General features: G+C 33.3%; 1 protein-coding gene across 5 annotated transcripts in view; it reads left to right on the top strand.

Moving 5' to 3' along the window:
• LOC139979593 (Na(+)/citrate cotransporter-like) overlaps positions 1-7,604 on the top strand; it is a 46,776-nt gene extending 39,172 nt beyond the window's left edge. For all 5 annotated transcript variants that reach the window (XM_071990544.1, XM_071990546.1, XM_071990545.1 and 2 more), the window contains 2 exons: positions 1,080-1,217; positions 1,766-7,604. In XM_071990544.1, the coding sequence (XP_071846645.1) occupies positions 1,080-1,217; positions 1,766-1,969 (342 nt within the window). In that variant the 3' untranslated portion in view covers positions 1,970-7,604. The remainder of the gene's footprint in view (positions 1-1,079; positions 1,218-1,765) is intronic.
• Positions 7,605-16,361: the final 8,757 nt, after the last annotated feature.

Raw genomic sequence — 16,361 nt, 5'->3', positions numbered from 1 at the left:
CTTGTATGCAGATTTTTTTTCTCCAAAATCATGCAGGAGTTCTCCAAATACTTCGGTATATATATATATTACGCTACGAGATTATCTTAAAAATATTGTGATTTATTTAGGCAAGCCAGCATCTTTTAAAGTTTTATCTACAGTGTTTGTTTCTTTGTTGGAATGGCATATCTTACATATTCTGTATAATCGTGCTTTAATTAATAAATTGATTTAATTAATTTAATTAGAGATGCAGCAAGCAGTAATCTTTGTCACGTCTGTCTTCCTTTTTTCTTACCCAGAAATTATTTTGAAATGCCTTTCTTGTGTGAAGAATATGGTTAATTAGAGATAGTGGTGAAATGAAATATTGCTCAAATTTCTTTCACCAATGTCAAATGTTTCAAATTCTTTTGGATTTGCGACAAGCCCCTAGATTGAAGGCAAAATATGGACACAAACCGATACTTTGTTATCAGTGTAACAGATGTGTAGTTGGGGTGTATACTGTTATTGGACTAAGAGTGCAGGAGGCTGCCAGATGGGGAGACCAGTGGGCATACCTCCCGGAAGATGTGTAAAATAGGGGTATCAAACACAAATTTCTTTGTGTTTATATGGCTATATATCTTTTTGGGTGGGGATGGGGAAGAGGGAAGGGAGGGGGATTGAGGTTCAACTCCTGCTCACCTGGCTTATACGCTCTTGACTATCAACGTGATTTAAAGTTGTTCGATTTACACGGTGGTTATCTACTCGTTAAACATGACTCCTACTCTAGTGGTAGTGCTAATTGGACCGTGAGTGTCTAACGTGAGGGTATAATTGGCTCTCAATTCCTCCCTATTACTTCGCCCTATGTGTCAACTTCATATGTAGTCGACACCCTCAGAACCTGTCTTCATATCTACAACAAAAAATCAGTTCAATAGACAGAAAAAAATAAGTTTTGGACAAGCGGACAGTGGAAAGGAACTTGGCCGTATTTGAAGGTCGTTTTCTATTTAATCATTCATCAAATACTGGATCATAATTGTCATATTTTCAAGTAATTTATTATCGTTCTCTATGTCTTTTCTCTCCCCTTGTGTTTTAAGGCTGTGGGTATTGGCGTCAATCCACTTTACATTATGATACCATCTACATTGGCGTGTTCATACGCCTTCATGTTGCCAGTGGCAACGCCTCCAAATGCCATCGCATTCTCTCATGGTACCCTGACAGTGATGGACATGGTAAGGCCTAGTCAAACGTTCTTGTTATCACTTGCTTTTGTTACATATGCTTTGAAAAGTTCAGATTGACATAAATTACATAAACTTGGGAAAATAATTCAAATGTTAAACGGGATGTTGTTTTATAGCTAGGGTATTGTTTTTGATAGGTTATTGTCAGGTACCTTCATAAAAACAAAAATGAACAGTGATTTTAATTACAATTACTATCAATTAATTACATCAGAGAACATATATATAAACGAGAAACATATGTTCCAGATGTTGGCCAAGTATGACATCACAATGTTTTATTAATATTCAAATGTACTGACCAAAGAGGAAATTAATACAATATCAAAATGTTAGCAAAGGAGCAAGCATACAAACTTGTTTCCATGACAACTGTGATCATTAGGAGTTGTCAACTGAAGAAAAATAATGCCGTAAATTTCAACAAATTGCCTTAATTTTGACAGAATTGTCTTCAAATATATATATATATATATATATATGTATATGCTCTTGAAAAAAATTTCCTTTTCTGTTTTTGCTTTCTTTTTCAAAAGGCATCAACTGGCTTAATGCTGAACATTTTGTGTGTATTAGTAGCTAACTTCACCATCAATACTTTTGGTGTTTGGATCTTTGATGTGAAGACGTTCCCGGCTTGGGCGGCAGATGATATGACCACCATAGCTCCGACATCAGCTGCTATTAACTGTAGCGAATACATCAAAGATTTGTATAATGTCGGTACTACTGTTATGTAGTGTGTATATCTGATTACTTCACCTAAACAGAAGATATAATCACGTAGTAACGTATGTATTATGCTGTAGCTCATCAGTCAATATAATATACGGGTCTCCAAATTATAAACCTACTGCTAGAAGTTGCTAACAGCTCTCAAAATGACTTTCTCAGTGATGATTCCAATGTATTTAAAAGACATGAAAGAGTGTTATATTAGACATTTCAATGTCTCCTTGGGGATACGTACTTCTAGGATGGCAGCAGGATTGATTGCTGAAGTTGTAGTATAAGTGACCATTCTGTGATTTTTTTAGCATCTTTGTGGTCAATTACTTAGAAGGATATATGATTTAATCATGGTTGACCCTGTCATGATGGGTACATGCGTAACTTCTCACGTCACGGAGGTGTACGATTATATGTCAAATATCGGCGGGTTCTCGATGTAACGGGTGGTTAAGCCGCGACAGCATATCGGAGTCTTTATTTACAATAAAAGTAATGGGGACTCAACTACGTTGATCTATTTTTTTTAACTTAGTTATTTTTTATTTCCCTTCTATTTACATATCCGTTGCTAAAGAGTATCAAGATGTACCAAAAATAGTATCTAATTTGTACAATAAAGCGATTTAATAGGAATGTTTATATATGTACAGGCAATACCTCAAACAGATTCGCCCTCAGATATTCCATTACTGAATCGAGAACTGAAAAGTTTATATGTGTAACTGTGTGGCATCCATACAGAGATTCAATAAAAAGAAAAATAACAATAACTAATTATCACTGTTTAGTGTAAACGGTGGGTACTACTAGTATTACATTGTACATGTATGTGGCCGGCTATAGGTTTATCGCCTATATGCTATAGTGATATAGACTAACATGATTTTATGTTCCTAGGCTCTATCTTGGAGGCGGTTTCTTTAGAGGAATCTAATAAGGTGCTTGTGCAAATCGTTATTACCGATTTAAAACTGTATATCTTATACCACGTAACCAGTATATATGAGCGCGTGTAGCTACGCTCCGAAAGTGTTGATCCAGTAGGTGGTGGGGCCATGTAACAACTAGTAAACATCAATCAAAGGTAGAGTACCATATAACAAAACTAACAAATATCATGACCTCATCTAATGAGTAAGAAAGATACAAGTAACTGGAACAGGGGTAATCCGACGTGAACGGTAATTTATGGTTTATGGAAATCAGTATTGTTTTGGTAAAACATCACGGCTGCTAGTATACTAATAGTATTTCCCTTGGTATATGTGAGTACGAGTACAATGCTCTAAGTCAACGTGCGAGTATGTCATTTGGTATTAGTACCTATATAACTAATGGAAGTACACCGAGTACTAGTACAAATCCACAAGACCGAATATATACGAATCTTGTATAACATATGTAGATCATTGGGAACCAATTGTACATGAGTGGATTATAGTCACGCAATTAGCCTAAATATTCTAAGATGATTCTTTGTCCTTACGATGATAATGGTGCTGCATATGTATACACATACACACACACACACATACACACACATATATATATATAATATATATATATAACATATATATATATATATTAATCACTTTTACTTATCAAACCAGAGTTCGTCAGGAATTTCACCCGGCGAGGGACGAAATTAATTGCAATTTGGGTTTTTGTAATGTGTATAAAACGAAAAGTATAATGGGAGCATATCAGATAGTATAGAGAGAGAATTTATTTAAATAACAAGCCAACTGTATTTGAACAATCCAATATTTCAGACACAGAAATATGACAAATATGAGCTTTTACTGTATATTTAGTATATCTAATTTGTATATTTTACTTCATTCTTTTTTTTTTCCAAAGTGTCTTGTATACATACTCCCTCCTGTAGGAGATGTTTAAGTTACGTCATTTGTAAATATCCACATCACTGATATTTTGGATATTGTATTCGAATACCTCCAAAGAAGTGTGTTGGCTTTGATCATCCCAATAGCTTCTGTTTTGAGAGTGGATCCATGGTTTGATCCACCGGGTAAAACATTGCTCCAAAGAAAGTTTCACTTTTAATTTCAAACAAGGTTACACTTTTAGTTTCTTGATGTATATTTTTTTCAGCAACTGTCGCAAAGTTTGACCATGATCAGATACTTACGTATTCAATATTAGTGGAGTATGATGGAACAGTATGAATTTGTGATATGATTAAACATCGTTATGTGATAAACACAGTGTTATACAGTTTAAAACTTGTCACTACCGTAAAAAGCATGAATGGGTTATATTCAAAAGGTGATAGTTTACCATATCGTGTTTACATGATAGAACTATATGGTATTTTATTGTACACGAATTCGTACTTTACCCCACGATGTCATAGTGTTGAATTGTCTGAGATCTCCGAGTGTTGTATTCTAAACATTAAGTTGCATGGACGTCGATTAACTTGTGAGTAGGCCTGATGAGAGAGGTTAGTAAAACGGAAAGGGTGTGGGGGGTGGGTTACTATATATATTTATACACACACACACCAACATTTACTACAAGCCTCGATATTCAGTCGTTTGTTTTTGAAGACAGTGTCTAAGCAAAGTAAGAATTAAAACAAAAATGCATAAGCACACAATCTGTTAAATGTTGTCAGCTATTTGTATACTGTCTTAGTGTTTTGAATGTTCTGGAAGCCAATTACAGCTCAAAAATGCGAAACATCATATCTCGAAGTATTATGTTACCGTTACTATACATATAAAATACTCGAAGTGCACTAAAGCTATAAGAAAGTATCCATTTTAAGCAGCAAAATAATTCTAGTAAAAAAAATAAAAATGCATGTAATTTATTTGTTTGTTTTTTTCTACGAATTTAAGTGATGTTGGAGGAGTGAATAACTGTCAGAAAATCCATTATCTGCTTTTGTAATTTTTGATCGGACCGAACAGTGTAATTATTTGTAAGTTGTTTGATTTATTCACTTACTTAAGTTCACCTTCTCGTCTTCCTGCCTAAAAACGCTTCCTAACCTCGCTTTTTCAAAACAATTGTGATTCAAAAACGGCATCAAGGTGTATATTTTACTCTGAGCTTAAAGTGACCCATCATTGTGTAAATAACAGATTGCTCAACGTATATACAAGTTTTTTTTTTTTCTGAGTATGTATCAATTTTGTAAAGACATTTATTTCATAGTTTGTTATATTTCGATTAGATTTTTGATTTTATATCCATCAAACCAGCTTGAATGTATCTTCCTTAAAGAGCTGAGTGTTTGATAAAGTTGTATATTTTGGGATATTTTTACCTTCATCTATAACACTCCACTATATACTGATGCGAAACTTATTCTAATAGGTTATAAGTCAGATTGGTCAGTTTGATATGTTAATGATGCTCACCAGTTCCGAGATAATTCTGGATTGGTTCAGTCTTCCAGTCCAAGTTTCATTTGTTGAGTCTATATAACAATGAACAATGAAGCGCCACCCTAAAAGTAGGTAGCGAAAACTTTTCGGTGTGATTTATCAAGATGTCGGAAAATTTATCGACAGTTTTCGGAGCTCGCGGACGGAGATTGCTTAACCATATTCTCAAATCGGGTCCATAGTCCAAACCAACTTCGACGCATACTGAATATCGTTTGTAAGGTGGTGGGGGTGGGGTGGTGGTGAGAGTCTGTTCAGCTGTAGCCTGAATCGCTGTTCTGTAAGACAAGTGACTATTAAGTGCCTCGTGACATTAAACCTGCCATCTTCGTATACTATGTCCTGTGTTTGTCTGTATATCTCCACTATATTCTCTCTTTGTTATATTGAATGAAGCAACATGCACATAATTAATAATTTTAACGAGCCAGATTATTTGTTTGATTTTATTCATGAAAATAACACAATGTATCTCTTTTTTCCTTGATTTCTTTGTAAACATAAATTTGGTGGAAAACCCATTTAAAAAGAAAAATATGATATAACGAGATTCTATCTATTTGACTCAGGTTGCTTTTTAATTACAGGGTTGCAAACAAATTTTAGTTTATATAGAGATATTGTTAATTTATTCCAATATAAGCAATACAAATTATGTCAAAACACGTGACTAATGGTTTTGTTTGACAAACTTAAAGTATATCATAGGTTAATTGTAAGTTTGCAACATATCAAATCATGCTTCAGAAAATGTCAGGTACGCAATAAGCTTTCAAAGTTTGGTTTTTATTCAGGCCCTTGATAAGAGATTGCGAGTATGAGGAGCATCAACGATGTAAAGAGGCCTCCGGCCTAGTTTCAGGCCTGTCCGTATAAGGAGTTTTTTTTAAAGCTACTGCATGGTGCTTTGTTCTTTTCTTTGAAAAAAGACTGAACCAAAAATTTAAAGGACTAATTTCTGTCTTTTTTTTCTGATTTTGTGTTGAAAATCTTAGCGATAAGAAATGCTAAATAAAGTTGTATTTGACTTCAATCCAATCTTACCTGCAGTCACTTTTCGAACCATGCACTTTCCCCATCTACCTAACCTGATCCCCACTGACCCACTTCCGGGTTATTATCACCCACTTCCTCTTCCTTGCGGATATATAGTAAAACACCTGTATTTGCAACTAAAATCATCTTGTACTGCGTATACTCTTAGGAAAGGTAGAATTTCCTGATTCGAGGAGTGACAGACAGGTATCGGGGTTCGCAAATACTCAAAAGTACTAAGTTTTGTGGGGTTTAATATTGTGTAACTTGATATATTTTCATGTATTAAATATTATTAATAGTTGTCTTGATTATAAATGGATTTATTTCATACAGTTTCGTATCAAATCAAACTTCACGTGATGATTATGTAACTTTAATGCATCCGTTTTGAATGAATTGCCACTGCCAACAGAGATGCCGACTTGTGTCGATGCGTTTGTAATGGGGCGCAATTCACCAGTTCTTACAGGTTGGGTAGACAGGTAAGTATCGTCGTTCGTAAAGACCCAAACCAGTAAGATTTGGGGTATTCAGAAAACAGGGTGAAAATTATCCACTTCTTCGAATATGTATATGTAAACTCAGTGAGTAAGGATTTTGTTTTTGGTCAGCCAATACTCATAGCTAGTACAGTAACTACTGTTCATGTTCCACAACCGTGCATCAGTAACTACTGCGCTGTGTTCGTAACACGGTAACATGTGTTCCAGGTGGCACAGTAATTAATGCAAGTGTTTTCTTACTGCAAATTTTAAAAAATTAAAAATTAAATTTTTAAAGTTTAAAATTTAACATTTAAAATACTTAAAAATTAAAAAAAAATTAAGATTTTTTTTTTTAAATTACTGCAAATTGTCACCTGTCGGACTCGTACTTCAACGTGTAACAGCTTTTCAGTAATTACTGTGACAACTGTAACACATGTTACCGTGTTGCGAACACAGCGCAGTAGTTACTGATGCACGGTTGTGGAACATGAACAGTAGTTACTGTACTAGCTATGAGTATCGGGTGTTTTGGTCGGTACGGATCGCATCTCATATTTTGAATGGTTGATTACATCAATTTTCATGTAATTTAACAAGAAAGAATATATTAATTGTATACTCAGATGTTTTACATAAAAGAAGTAGAATGTAAAAGTCGGAATCTTTTAATATATTAAAGTTAAATTGATTTTCCATCATATTTGTTTTCCTTTTGTTTATATTGTGTTTTGTTTTTGGCTTCGATAATAATCGTTACCTATATGCATTCATGATGGAGTATGTGTGTGTGTATGTATTTCAACGTAAAAAAGTTCAACGAACGAAATTCAGTATAAGAATAACAAGTAACAATTCTTTTTCAAGGGCAAATGGTGTCGGATATATCATCCATGGAGGGGGTGATTGGGGGTGATCCATTTTTTATGAGATTATTCTTTGATTGAGTAATTAGAATTCCGAAAACAATTATGGACTTGCATTAATTAACAGAAGACAACTTATGTTACGAAGCCACATCAGATGTGCAGATGCCAGAAATTAGGCCTTTTAAAACAGAGATATTTATAGAAACATTAGTAGCATTAACAACCAAACAACCAAGAATATTATCACGGTAGATGGGCTACCAAATAGTATTACTCTCCTATTTATATCTTCTGTCTATTTTCCCCTTGAAATGTGATACATTCGCAAAGTGTTTTTTTTTTTTTGGGGGGGGGGTCTGTATATAAAAGTTGATCAAAGTTCAACGTTTTTTGCCCCTTCTTCTCCTAACTAAGCATATTACATTCCTCTGTGAACACATGATTTTAATATGCACACAGAAGAACAAAGAAAAACTTCAACACAATTGTCATGATTCCATCATACACACTGCTGTTGCCAGATACATTCACAAATATTATCCCCAAATTAAAAATATTCATATCTTCGCAATATCATATATCTATAAGTTTACCTGTCCGTGTTTGGCCGTGTTGGCGGTTATTGATCATCAGTCATGTCTAGAATTAACAGTGGAGCCATGTCACGTGTGGTAATCAACCAATCAGAAAGCTTCTTTGAGGTAGTTTCAATCACGTCTGCTAAACCAAATTTTAGCTTTGAACGGCTTTAAAATTGTATCCCATGCTCCGAAATGGAACATGTTCTGGAATTAATTGGAGACGAGATCTCTTTAAACATATTTTCACAACCAGCACCGTAGGCCTACTTAGATTGTGAACGTCACAGCTGTGCTATACAAAATCTTTGTAGAACTTAAAAAGGACCGATCATGCGCATTAGGAACCAGAGCCGTATCAACGGCTCTGATTGGATTCAGAATCTAGACAGAATCTATTAGGAACCAGAGCCGTATATCTCTATATACGGCTCTGTTAGGAACGGTATGACAGCGCCCTCAGAAACGGTAATTAATGCGTTAAAACAATCAACTTCTGCCAATGGATTATCACAGCTAAATCAACATATGCATTAATATGGATGCATGACCTCCCTTTTCTGCCTCTTTTCTAATACCCTGCGGGTTACTTAATTTATTTATTATTTATTATTAATTATTTATTTATTTATTTTGTCATTTAAAAGTAATTTTAATTCTATCACTTAGCTTTCAGTTTGATAGGTTACAAAGTGTTGGTTTGATAGGTTCATGTGTTGTCCACTCGGTGAGTATATAAACTGAACCGTCGTCCAATTCAACAGTGTATACAAAGTTTGTGTAATTTTGTTTATAGTTTGTCCAAGGATAACTCAATTACAATCTAAAGTAAGTAAACAGCTTGGAAAAAAGAACTCACAAGTGTTGACGTCACTGAGCTATATCCGGTACCAAATTGACAAATATCACGTTTTAACAAAATATCACTAGCTATCATTGAGTAGATCAAGGAAATGTAATGCGGAATATCAAAATAAACCCTAAAATCAGAAATTATTAATTCGGTGGAAAAGCACTTTATCAACGGTTATAGATGGCACATGCAATATTTGTTCGGAAATGAATGTCATGTTATGAATAAATTACCGTACTTGTTGTGTTGTCTATGGCATATCCGTCTTCTGCTTCGAGGAGTTGGGTATGTTTAAACCGTTGAACAAGTGTTCTATTAGTCAGTTAAGTGCATTACTTACTTATGTCTATGGTGTAACAACTCAATAGAATAACATAAGACTTTCATGTCATGGTCAAAGTCTACCCTCATATAATAATTAAGTTTTCGCCTTAAAATAATCCTGTAGTTAGAATTTTTCAGAACCATTGTACTTGTTAAGGATATAGAAGAATATGTCAACTATTGAAAGATTTTGACAACTAAAATACTGTAAGCAAAGTTTGGTCCACGAGCTAGATGGGGTGAAATCAACCCGCCATTTTTATTGGGGGGTGAGGGTGACCTTTGTGGGGGTCTGACAGCACCTTCCTGACTGAGAATTTTGTCAGTTTTACACTGTTTGAAATGTACAGACATACTACTTCCTTTTGACAAAGTTTGGTCCATGGGCTAGATGGGGTGAAATCAACCCGACTGGGGGTGACCTAGTGGGGGGGGGTCTTACAACCTCTTCCCGACCAGGAATTCTGTCAGTTTTATCTTTTTTGTAATGTACAGCCATACTACTTCCTTCTGACAAAGTTTGGTCCATGGGCTAGATGGGGTGAAATCAACTCGCCTCTGGGGGGTGGGTCAAGGTAATCTTTGTGGGGGTCTGACAACGCCTTCCCGACCAAAAATTTTGTCAGTTATTCCATTTTTGTAGCATACCGCCATGCTACTTCCTTTTGCCAAAGTTTGGTCCATGGGCTAGATGGGGTGAAATCAACCCGACTGGGGTAACTTAGTGGGGGGTCTGACAACCCCTTCCCGACCAGGAATTTTGTCAGTTCTGCCTTTTTTGTAATGTACAGCCATACTACTTCCTTCTGACAAAGGTTGGTCAATGGGCTAGATGGGGTGAAATTAGTCCGTCCGGGGGGTCTTTTCAGGGGGTCTGGGGTCCAAACCCGACCACTGGGGTTGAGGTGACAATTTTTTGTGAATGACCTAGATGGTCTAAGTAACTTTGAGGGGTCAAACCTTCTGGGCTAAATGGTGTGAAATCATGTGCCAGGCTCTTGGCCTATTACGAATAGTTCAACTTACGTAAGAATATCTGTGGCTTACTGTCACATTAGAATAGTATAATTTAAGTAATTTGTATTTTTATGACAGAAGAAGTCAATCTGTCAGCTGTTTATTTTAGAAAGCTTTTTTAGTAACTTTTACTTTAGTCAATTCTGGTTGTTGTTGTTGTTGTTGGAAAGTAGTATCCAGGGATGTAGGGCAATTTACATAAACCCTTATCCCTCTATTCACTCCAAAAGTACAAGGTAGCATAATTGAGTATATATACAAAAGAAACATCACCAGGTCAGGGCATAGTTAATATTATACAAAGGTACAGGGTAGCATAGCATAGCTAGTGCACACAAAAGAAACCTACCAGGGCAGTACATAGTCAAGATGACAATGTATTGTATTGCCAAGTTATACTAATTGATGCACTATTAATTATGCGTGACATCACTTCCAGCCAGTGAAGTGAGTGTTGAATAAGACTTTTTATTCACTCTCCAAAATACCATCATCGGATTGAGTCGTGCTATATCTCTTAGCTGAAAAAGACGGAGCTACAGTAGTGTGATTTTCATATCATGGGGCACAGGATTCTATATATAGGATACCTGTATTGAAGCCTGGGCTAGTATACTGTAATTTATAACTGGCATTTAACTGTGAAATCTGAAAAGACAATTATTTCCTGGAGACTCCAGATTCATTCAGTAAGTAGTGTTCTGGATAGGGCAGCTTGTCTGCAGCGTTGGAATGACAGTACATTACCTGACCGGATAAAATATAGCTGTATTGCAGAGCTCGTCTGACAGTTTAAGAACTGGCACCATTTGCCACTCTCCTCACATTGAGTCGAAGACCGGAAGCTTTTGAGAATAGTTTGAGGATAGAATGAGGATAGTTTTTTCACCGACTTTGACTATAACACCTACCACAACCTGATATCAGCAACCGCATGTCAACAAGTATTGTCAGCATCTTTAGGCAATATTCGTCATAGTGACAACTGAGAATTCATTTTTTTTTAAGATTATGTTAAATCATAATTTCATGATGTAAAAGGGGGAAAGCTCTTCAGAATAGAAGAGGTAATCTCATTCTATTAAAGAGAAAAGAATATCCTATAAATATATATTAAGACTAAATTTATACGTGCCAGTTTGCTCTCTCGCAATTGAAAAAGATCAAGGGGTATCAAAACTTTTCAGTAGTTAAGCTAAATCTAGCATATGTCATCCTCTGGTAAAGATTGCGCCAAAGCAATCCGTTATCTCTAAGTATTCAGGAGTCATTCTTGAGCAGTATTACAGAACGTTGTAACCTTTATTTTCCATGTCCCTTTTTTTATTTTAAGGAGAAAGTTCCTCCTCAATAAATACATATTCACTTAAGAAGTTGAATTTATAAAACTTGTTCTGTATCATTAGTTGGTTGGAGTATTTCTTTTTTACATTGCATAACGATTTTGGATAGCCGCTAGGCGAATGTGTCGCATTGCCACTTGCTTAATTTTTGTGGGTGACACTTACAATACTTACAAATAGTTAAACTTATGTATTAATATCTGTGGTTTACCTTACTTACGAATAGTTAAACTTTCTTAAGAATATCTGTGGCTTACAATACTAACAAATAGTTAAACTTACTTATGTATATATGTGGCATAAAATACCAACGAATAGTTAAACTTACTTATAAATATATGTGGCTTACATCAATTACGAATAGTTCAACTCACGTAAGAATATCTGTGGCTTTCAATACTTACAAATAGTTCAACTCAACTATAAATATTGGTGGCTTAGAACACTTACGTATAGTTTGACTTACTTATATATATATATGTGTCTTACAATACTAACAAATATTTAAAGCTACTTATGAGGCATATGTGGCATAAAATACAACCGAATAGTTATACTTACTTATGCATACATGTGGCTTATGATACTTACAAATGGTTACTTAGGAAACTTACTTAGGAATATCTGTGGCATAGAAATACTTCCGAATAGTGAAGATATGTGGCTTACATTACTTCCGAATAGTTAAACTTACGTAAGAATATCTGTGTCTTACAATACTTACAAATAGTTAAACTTACTTATGAATATTTGTTGCTTAGATCACTTACGTATAGTTAAACTTACTTATAAATATCTGTGGCTTACAATACTTATATATAGTTAAACTTACTTAGGAATATCTATGGCATAGAACACTCACGTATAGTTAAACTTTCTTATGAATATCTGTGACTTACAATACTTAGGAATAGTTAACCTTACTTATGAATATCTGACGCTTAAAATACTTAGGAATGGTTAAACTTACTTATTTATATAAGTGGCTTACAATACTTACAAACAGTTAATCTTAATTATGAATACTTGTGGCTTAGAACACACGTATAGTTAAACTTTGCATGGTAGCATGGTAGGATGAATATCTTACAATACTTAGGAATAGTTAAGCTTACTTATTTTTATCTGTGGCTTAAAATACCTAAGAATAATTAAACTTACTTAAAGTTACTCATGAATATCTGTTTTTCACTTTACTTACGAATAGTTAAATTCCCTTATAAATATATGTGGCTTTCAAAATACCTAAGAATAGTAAAACTTACTTATAAATATCTGTGGCCTACAATAGTAACGAAAAGTTACTTATGAGAATTTGTTGTTTACCTTACTTACGAATAGTTAAATTCACTTATAAATATATGTGGCTTCATATACTTAAGAATAGTTAAACTTACTTATGCATATAATTAGCTTACAATACTTACGAATGGTTAAACTGAGTTAGGACTATATGTGGCTTACAATACTTATGAATAGTTAAACTTACTTATGAATATATGTTACCAAACTGTCATTGATGTCATTAAATAAAGTAGAATAATAAATAGAGGTGAAATGGTAAAATAGTGAAATGGTTAATGAATGGTAAAATGAAAAAAATGGTAAAATGGTAAAATGGTGAAATGGTGAAATGGTGAAATGATGAAATGGTAAAATGGTAAAATGGTTAAATGATAAAATGGTAAATGATGAATTGGTTCAATGATAAAATGATGAAATGATAAAAAGGTAAAATGGTATAATGGTAAAATGATGAAATGATAAAATGGTAAATAGTTAAACTTACTTATGAATACTTGTGGCTAAGAACACTAACGTACAGTTTAACTTACTTATGAATATCTATGGCTTAACATACCAACGAATCGTTAAACTTACTTATGCACATATGTGGCTTACGATACTGACAAATAGTTAAACTTACTTATATATATATGTGGCATAAAATACCAACGAATAGCTAAACTTAATTTGAGTATATGTGGCTTACATTACTTACGAATATTTAGACTTACGTAAAAATATATGTGGCTTTAAATACTTACAAATAGACCAACTTACTTATGAATATTTGTGGCGTAAAACACTTACGAATAGTTAAACTTTATTATGAATATCTGTGGCTTACAATACTAACGAATAGTTCAACTTACTAATGAATATATGAGGCATAAAATACTAACGAATAGTTAAACTTACTTATGAATATATGTGGCTTACAATACTTACGAATTGTTAAACTTACTAAGGAATATTTGTGGCATTAAAATACTTCCGAATAGATCAAGTTAATGATAAATATATGTTACTTACATTACTTACGAATAGTTAAACTAACGAAGGAATATCTATTCCTAGGAATTGTTAAACTTACTTAAGTATATATCAGACTTAAAATACCTAAGGATAGTTGAATTTACTTATGAATATCTATGTCTTACAATATTTAGGAATATTTAAACTTACTTAATGTGAATATCTGTCGCTTAAAAATACTTCGGAATGGTTAAACTTGCTTATGTATATATGTGGCTTAATATACCTAAGGATAGTTAAACTTACGTAAGAATATAAATATATATATATATACTTAGGAATTGTTAAACTTACTTAAGTATATATCAGACTTAAAATACCTAAGGATAGTTGAATTGACTTATGAATATCTATGTCTTACAATACTTAGGAATATTTAAACTTGCTTAATATGAATATCTGTCGCCTAAAATACTTCGGAATGGTTAAACTTGCTTATGTATATCTGTAGCTTAAAATAACTAAGAGTAGTTAAACTTACTTATGAATATATGTGGCTTACATTATTTTCGAATAGTTCAACTTACTTATGAATATATGTGGCTAACAATACATACAAATAGTTAAACTTACTTATGAATATATGTGGCTTACATTATTTACGAATAGTTAAACTTACTTATGAATATATGTGGCTTACAATACCTACAAATAGTTAAACTTACTTATGAATATTTGTGGCTTAGAACACTTACATATAGTAAAACTTACTAATGAATATGTGGCTTACAATATTTAGGAATATTTAAACTTACTTAATGTGAATATCTGTCGCTTAAAAATACTTCGGAATGTTTAAACTTGCTTATGTATATATGTGGCTTAATATACCTAAGGATAGTTAAACTTACGTAAGAATATAAATATATATATATACACTTAGGAATTGTTAAACTTACTTAAGTATATATCAGACTTAAAATACCTAAGTATAGTTGAATTTACTAATGAATATCTATGTCTTAAAATACTTAGGAATATTCAATCTTACTTAATATGAATATCTGTCGCTTAACATACTTCGGAGTGGTTAAACTTGCTTATGTATATCTGTAGCTTGAAATAACTAAGAGTAGTTACTTATGAATATATGTGGCTTACATTATTGACGATTAGTTCAACTTACTTATGAATATATGTGGCTTGCAATACCTACAAATAGTTAAACTTACTTATGAATATTTGTGGCTTATAACACTTACGTATAGTTAAACTTACTTATGAATATTTGTGGCTTATAACACTTACGTATAGTTAAACATACTTATGAATATTTGAAGCTTAGAACACTTACGTATAGTAAAACTTACTAATGAATATGTGGCTTACAATATTTAGGAATATTTAAACTTACTTAATGTGAATATCTGTCCTTTCAAAATACTTCGGAATGGTTAAACTTGCTAATGTATATCTGTAGCTTAAACTAACTAAGAGTAGTTAAACTTATGAATATATGTGGCTTTCATTATTAACGAATAGTTAAACTTACTTATGAATATATGTGGCTTACAATACCTACAAATAGTTAAACTTACTTATGAATATTTGTGGCTTATAACACTTACGTATAGTTAAACTTACTTATGAATATTTGTGGCTTAGAACACTTACGTATAGTAAAACTAACTAATGTATATGTGGCCTACAATATTTAGGAATATTTAAACTTACTTAATATGAATATCTGTCGCTTAAAAATACTTCGGAATGGTTACTTATGAATATCTGTGTCTTACAATACTAAGGAATATTTAAACTTACTTATGAATATATGTGGCTTTAAATACTTCGGAATGGTTAAAACTACTTAATATGGAGACCTGTTGTATTGTCCCGTAGCATGGTAACATGATAGCACGGTAGCTCGGTAGCATGTTTGCATGATAGCATGGTATCATGGTAGCATGGTAACAATGTAGCAATGTAGCAAGGATACATGGTAGCATGGTAGCATGTCAGAATGGTAGCAATGTAGCAATGTAGCATGCTTACATGGTAGCATGGTAGCATGGTAGCATGGTTGCAAGGTAGCATGGTAGCATGGTAGGATAAATATCTGAGACTTATAATACTTAGAAATGGTTCAACTTAATTATGTATATCTGTGGCTTAAAATACCAAAGAATAGTTAAACTTACTAATGAATATCTGT

This window comes from Apostichopus japonicus, chromosome 14 (genome assembly GCF_037975245.1).
Source record: "Apostichopus japonicus isolate 1M-3 chromosome 14, ASM3797524v1, whole genome shotgun sequence".
In the NCBI taxonomy this organism is placed as follows: domain Eukaryota; kingdom Metazoa; phylum Echinodermata; class Holothuroidea; order Aspidochirotida; family Stichopodidae; genus Apostichopus; species Apostichopus japonicus.
The sequence above is the reverse complement of the archived record's forward strand: the minus strand, read 5'-3'. Positions and strand labels throughout refer to the sequence as shown.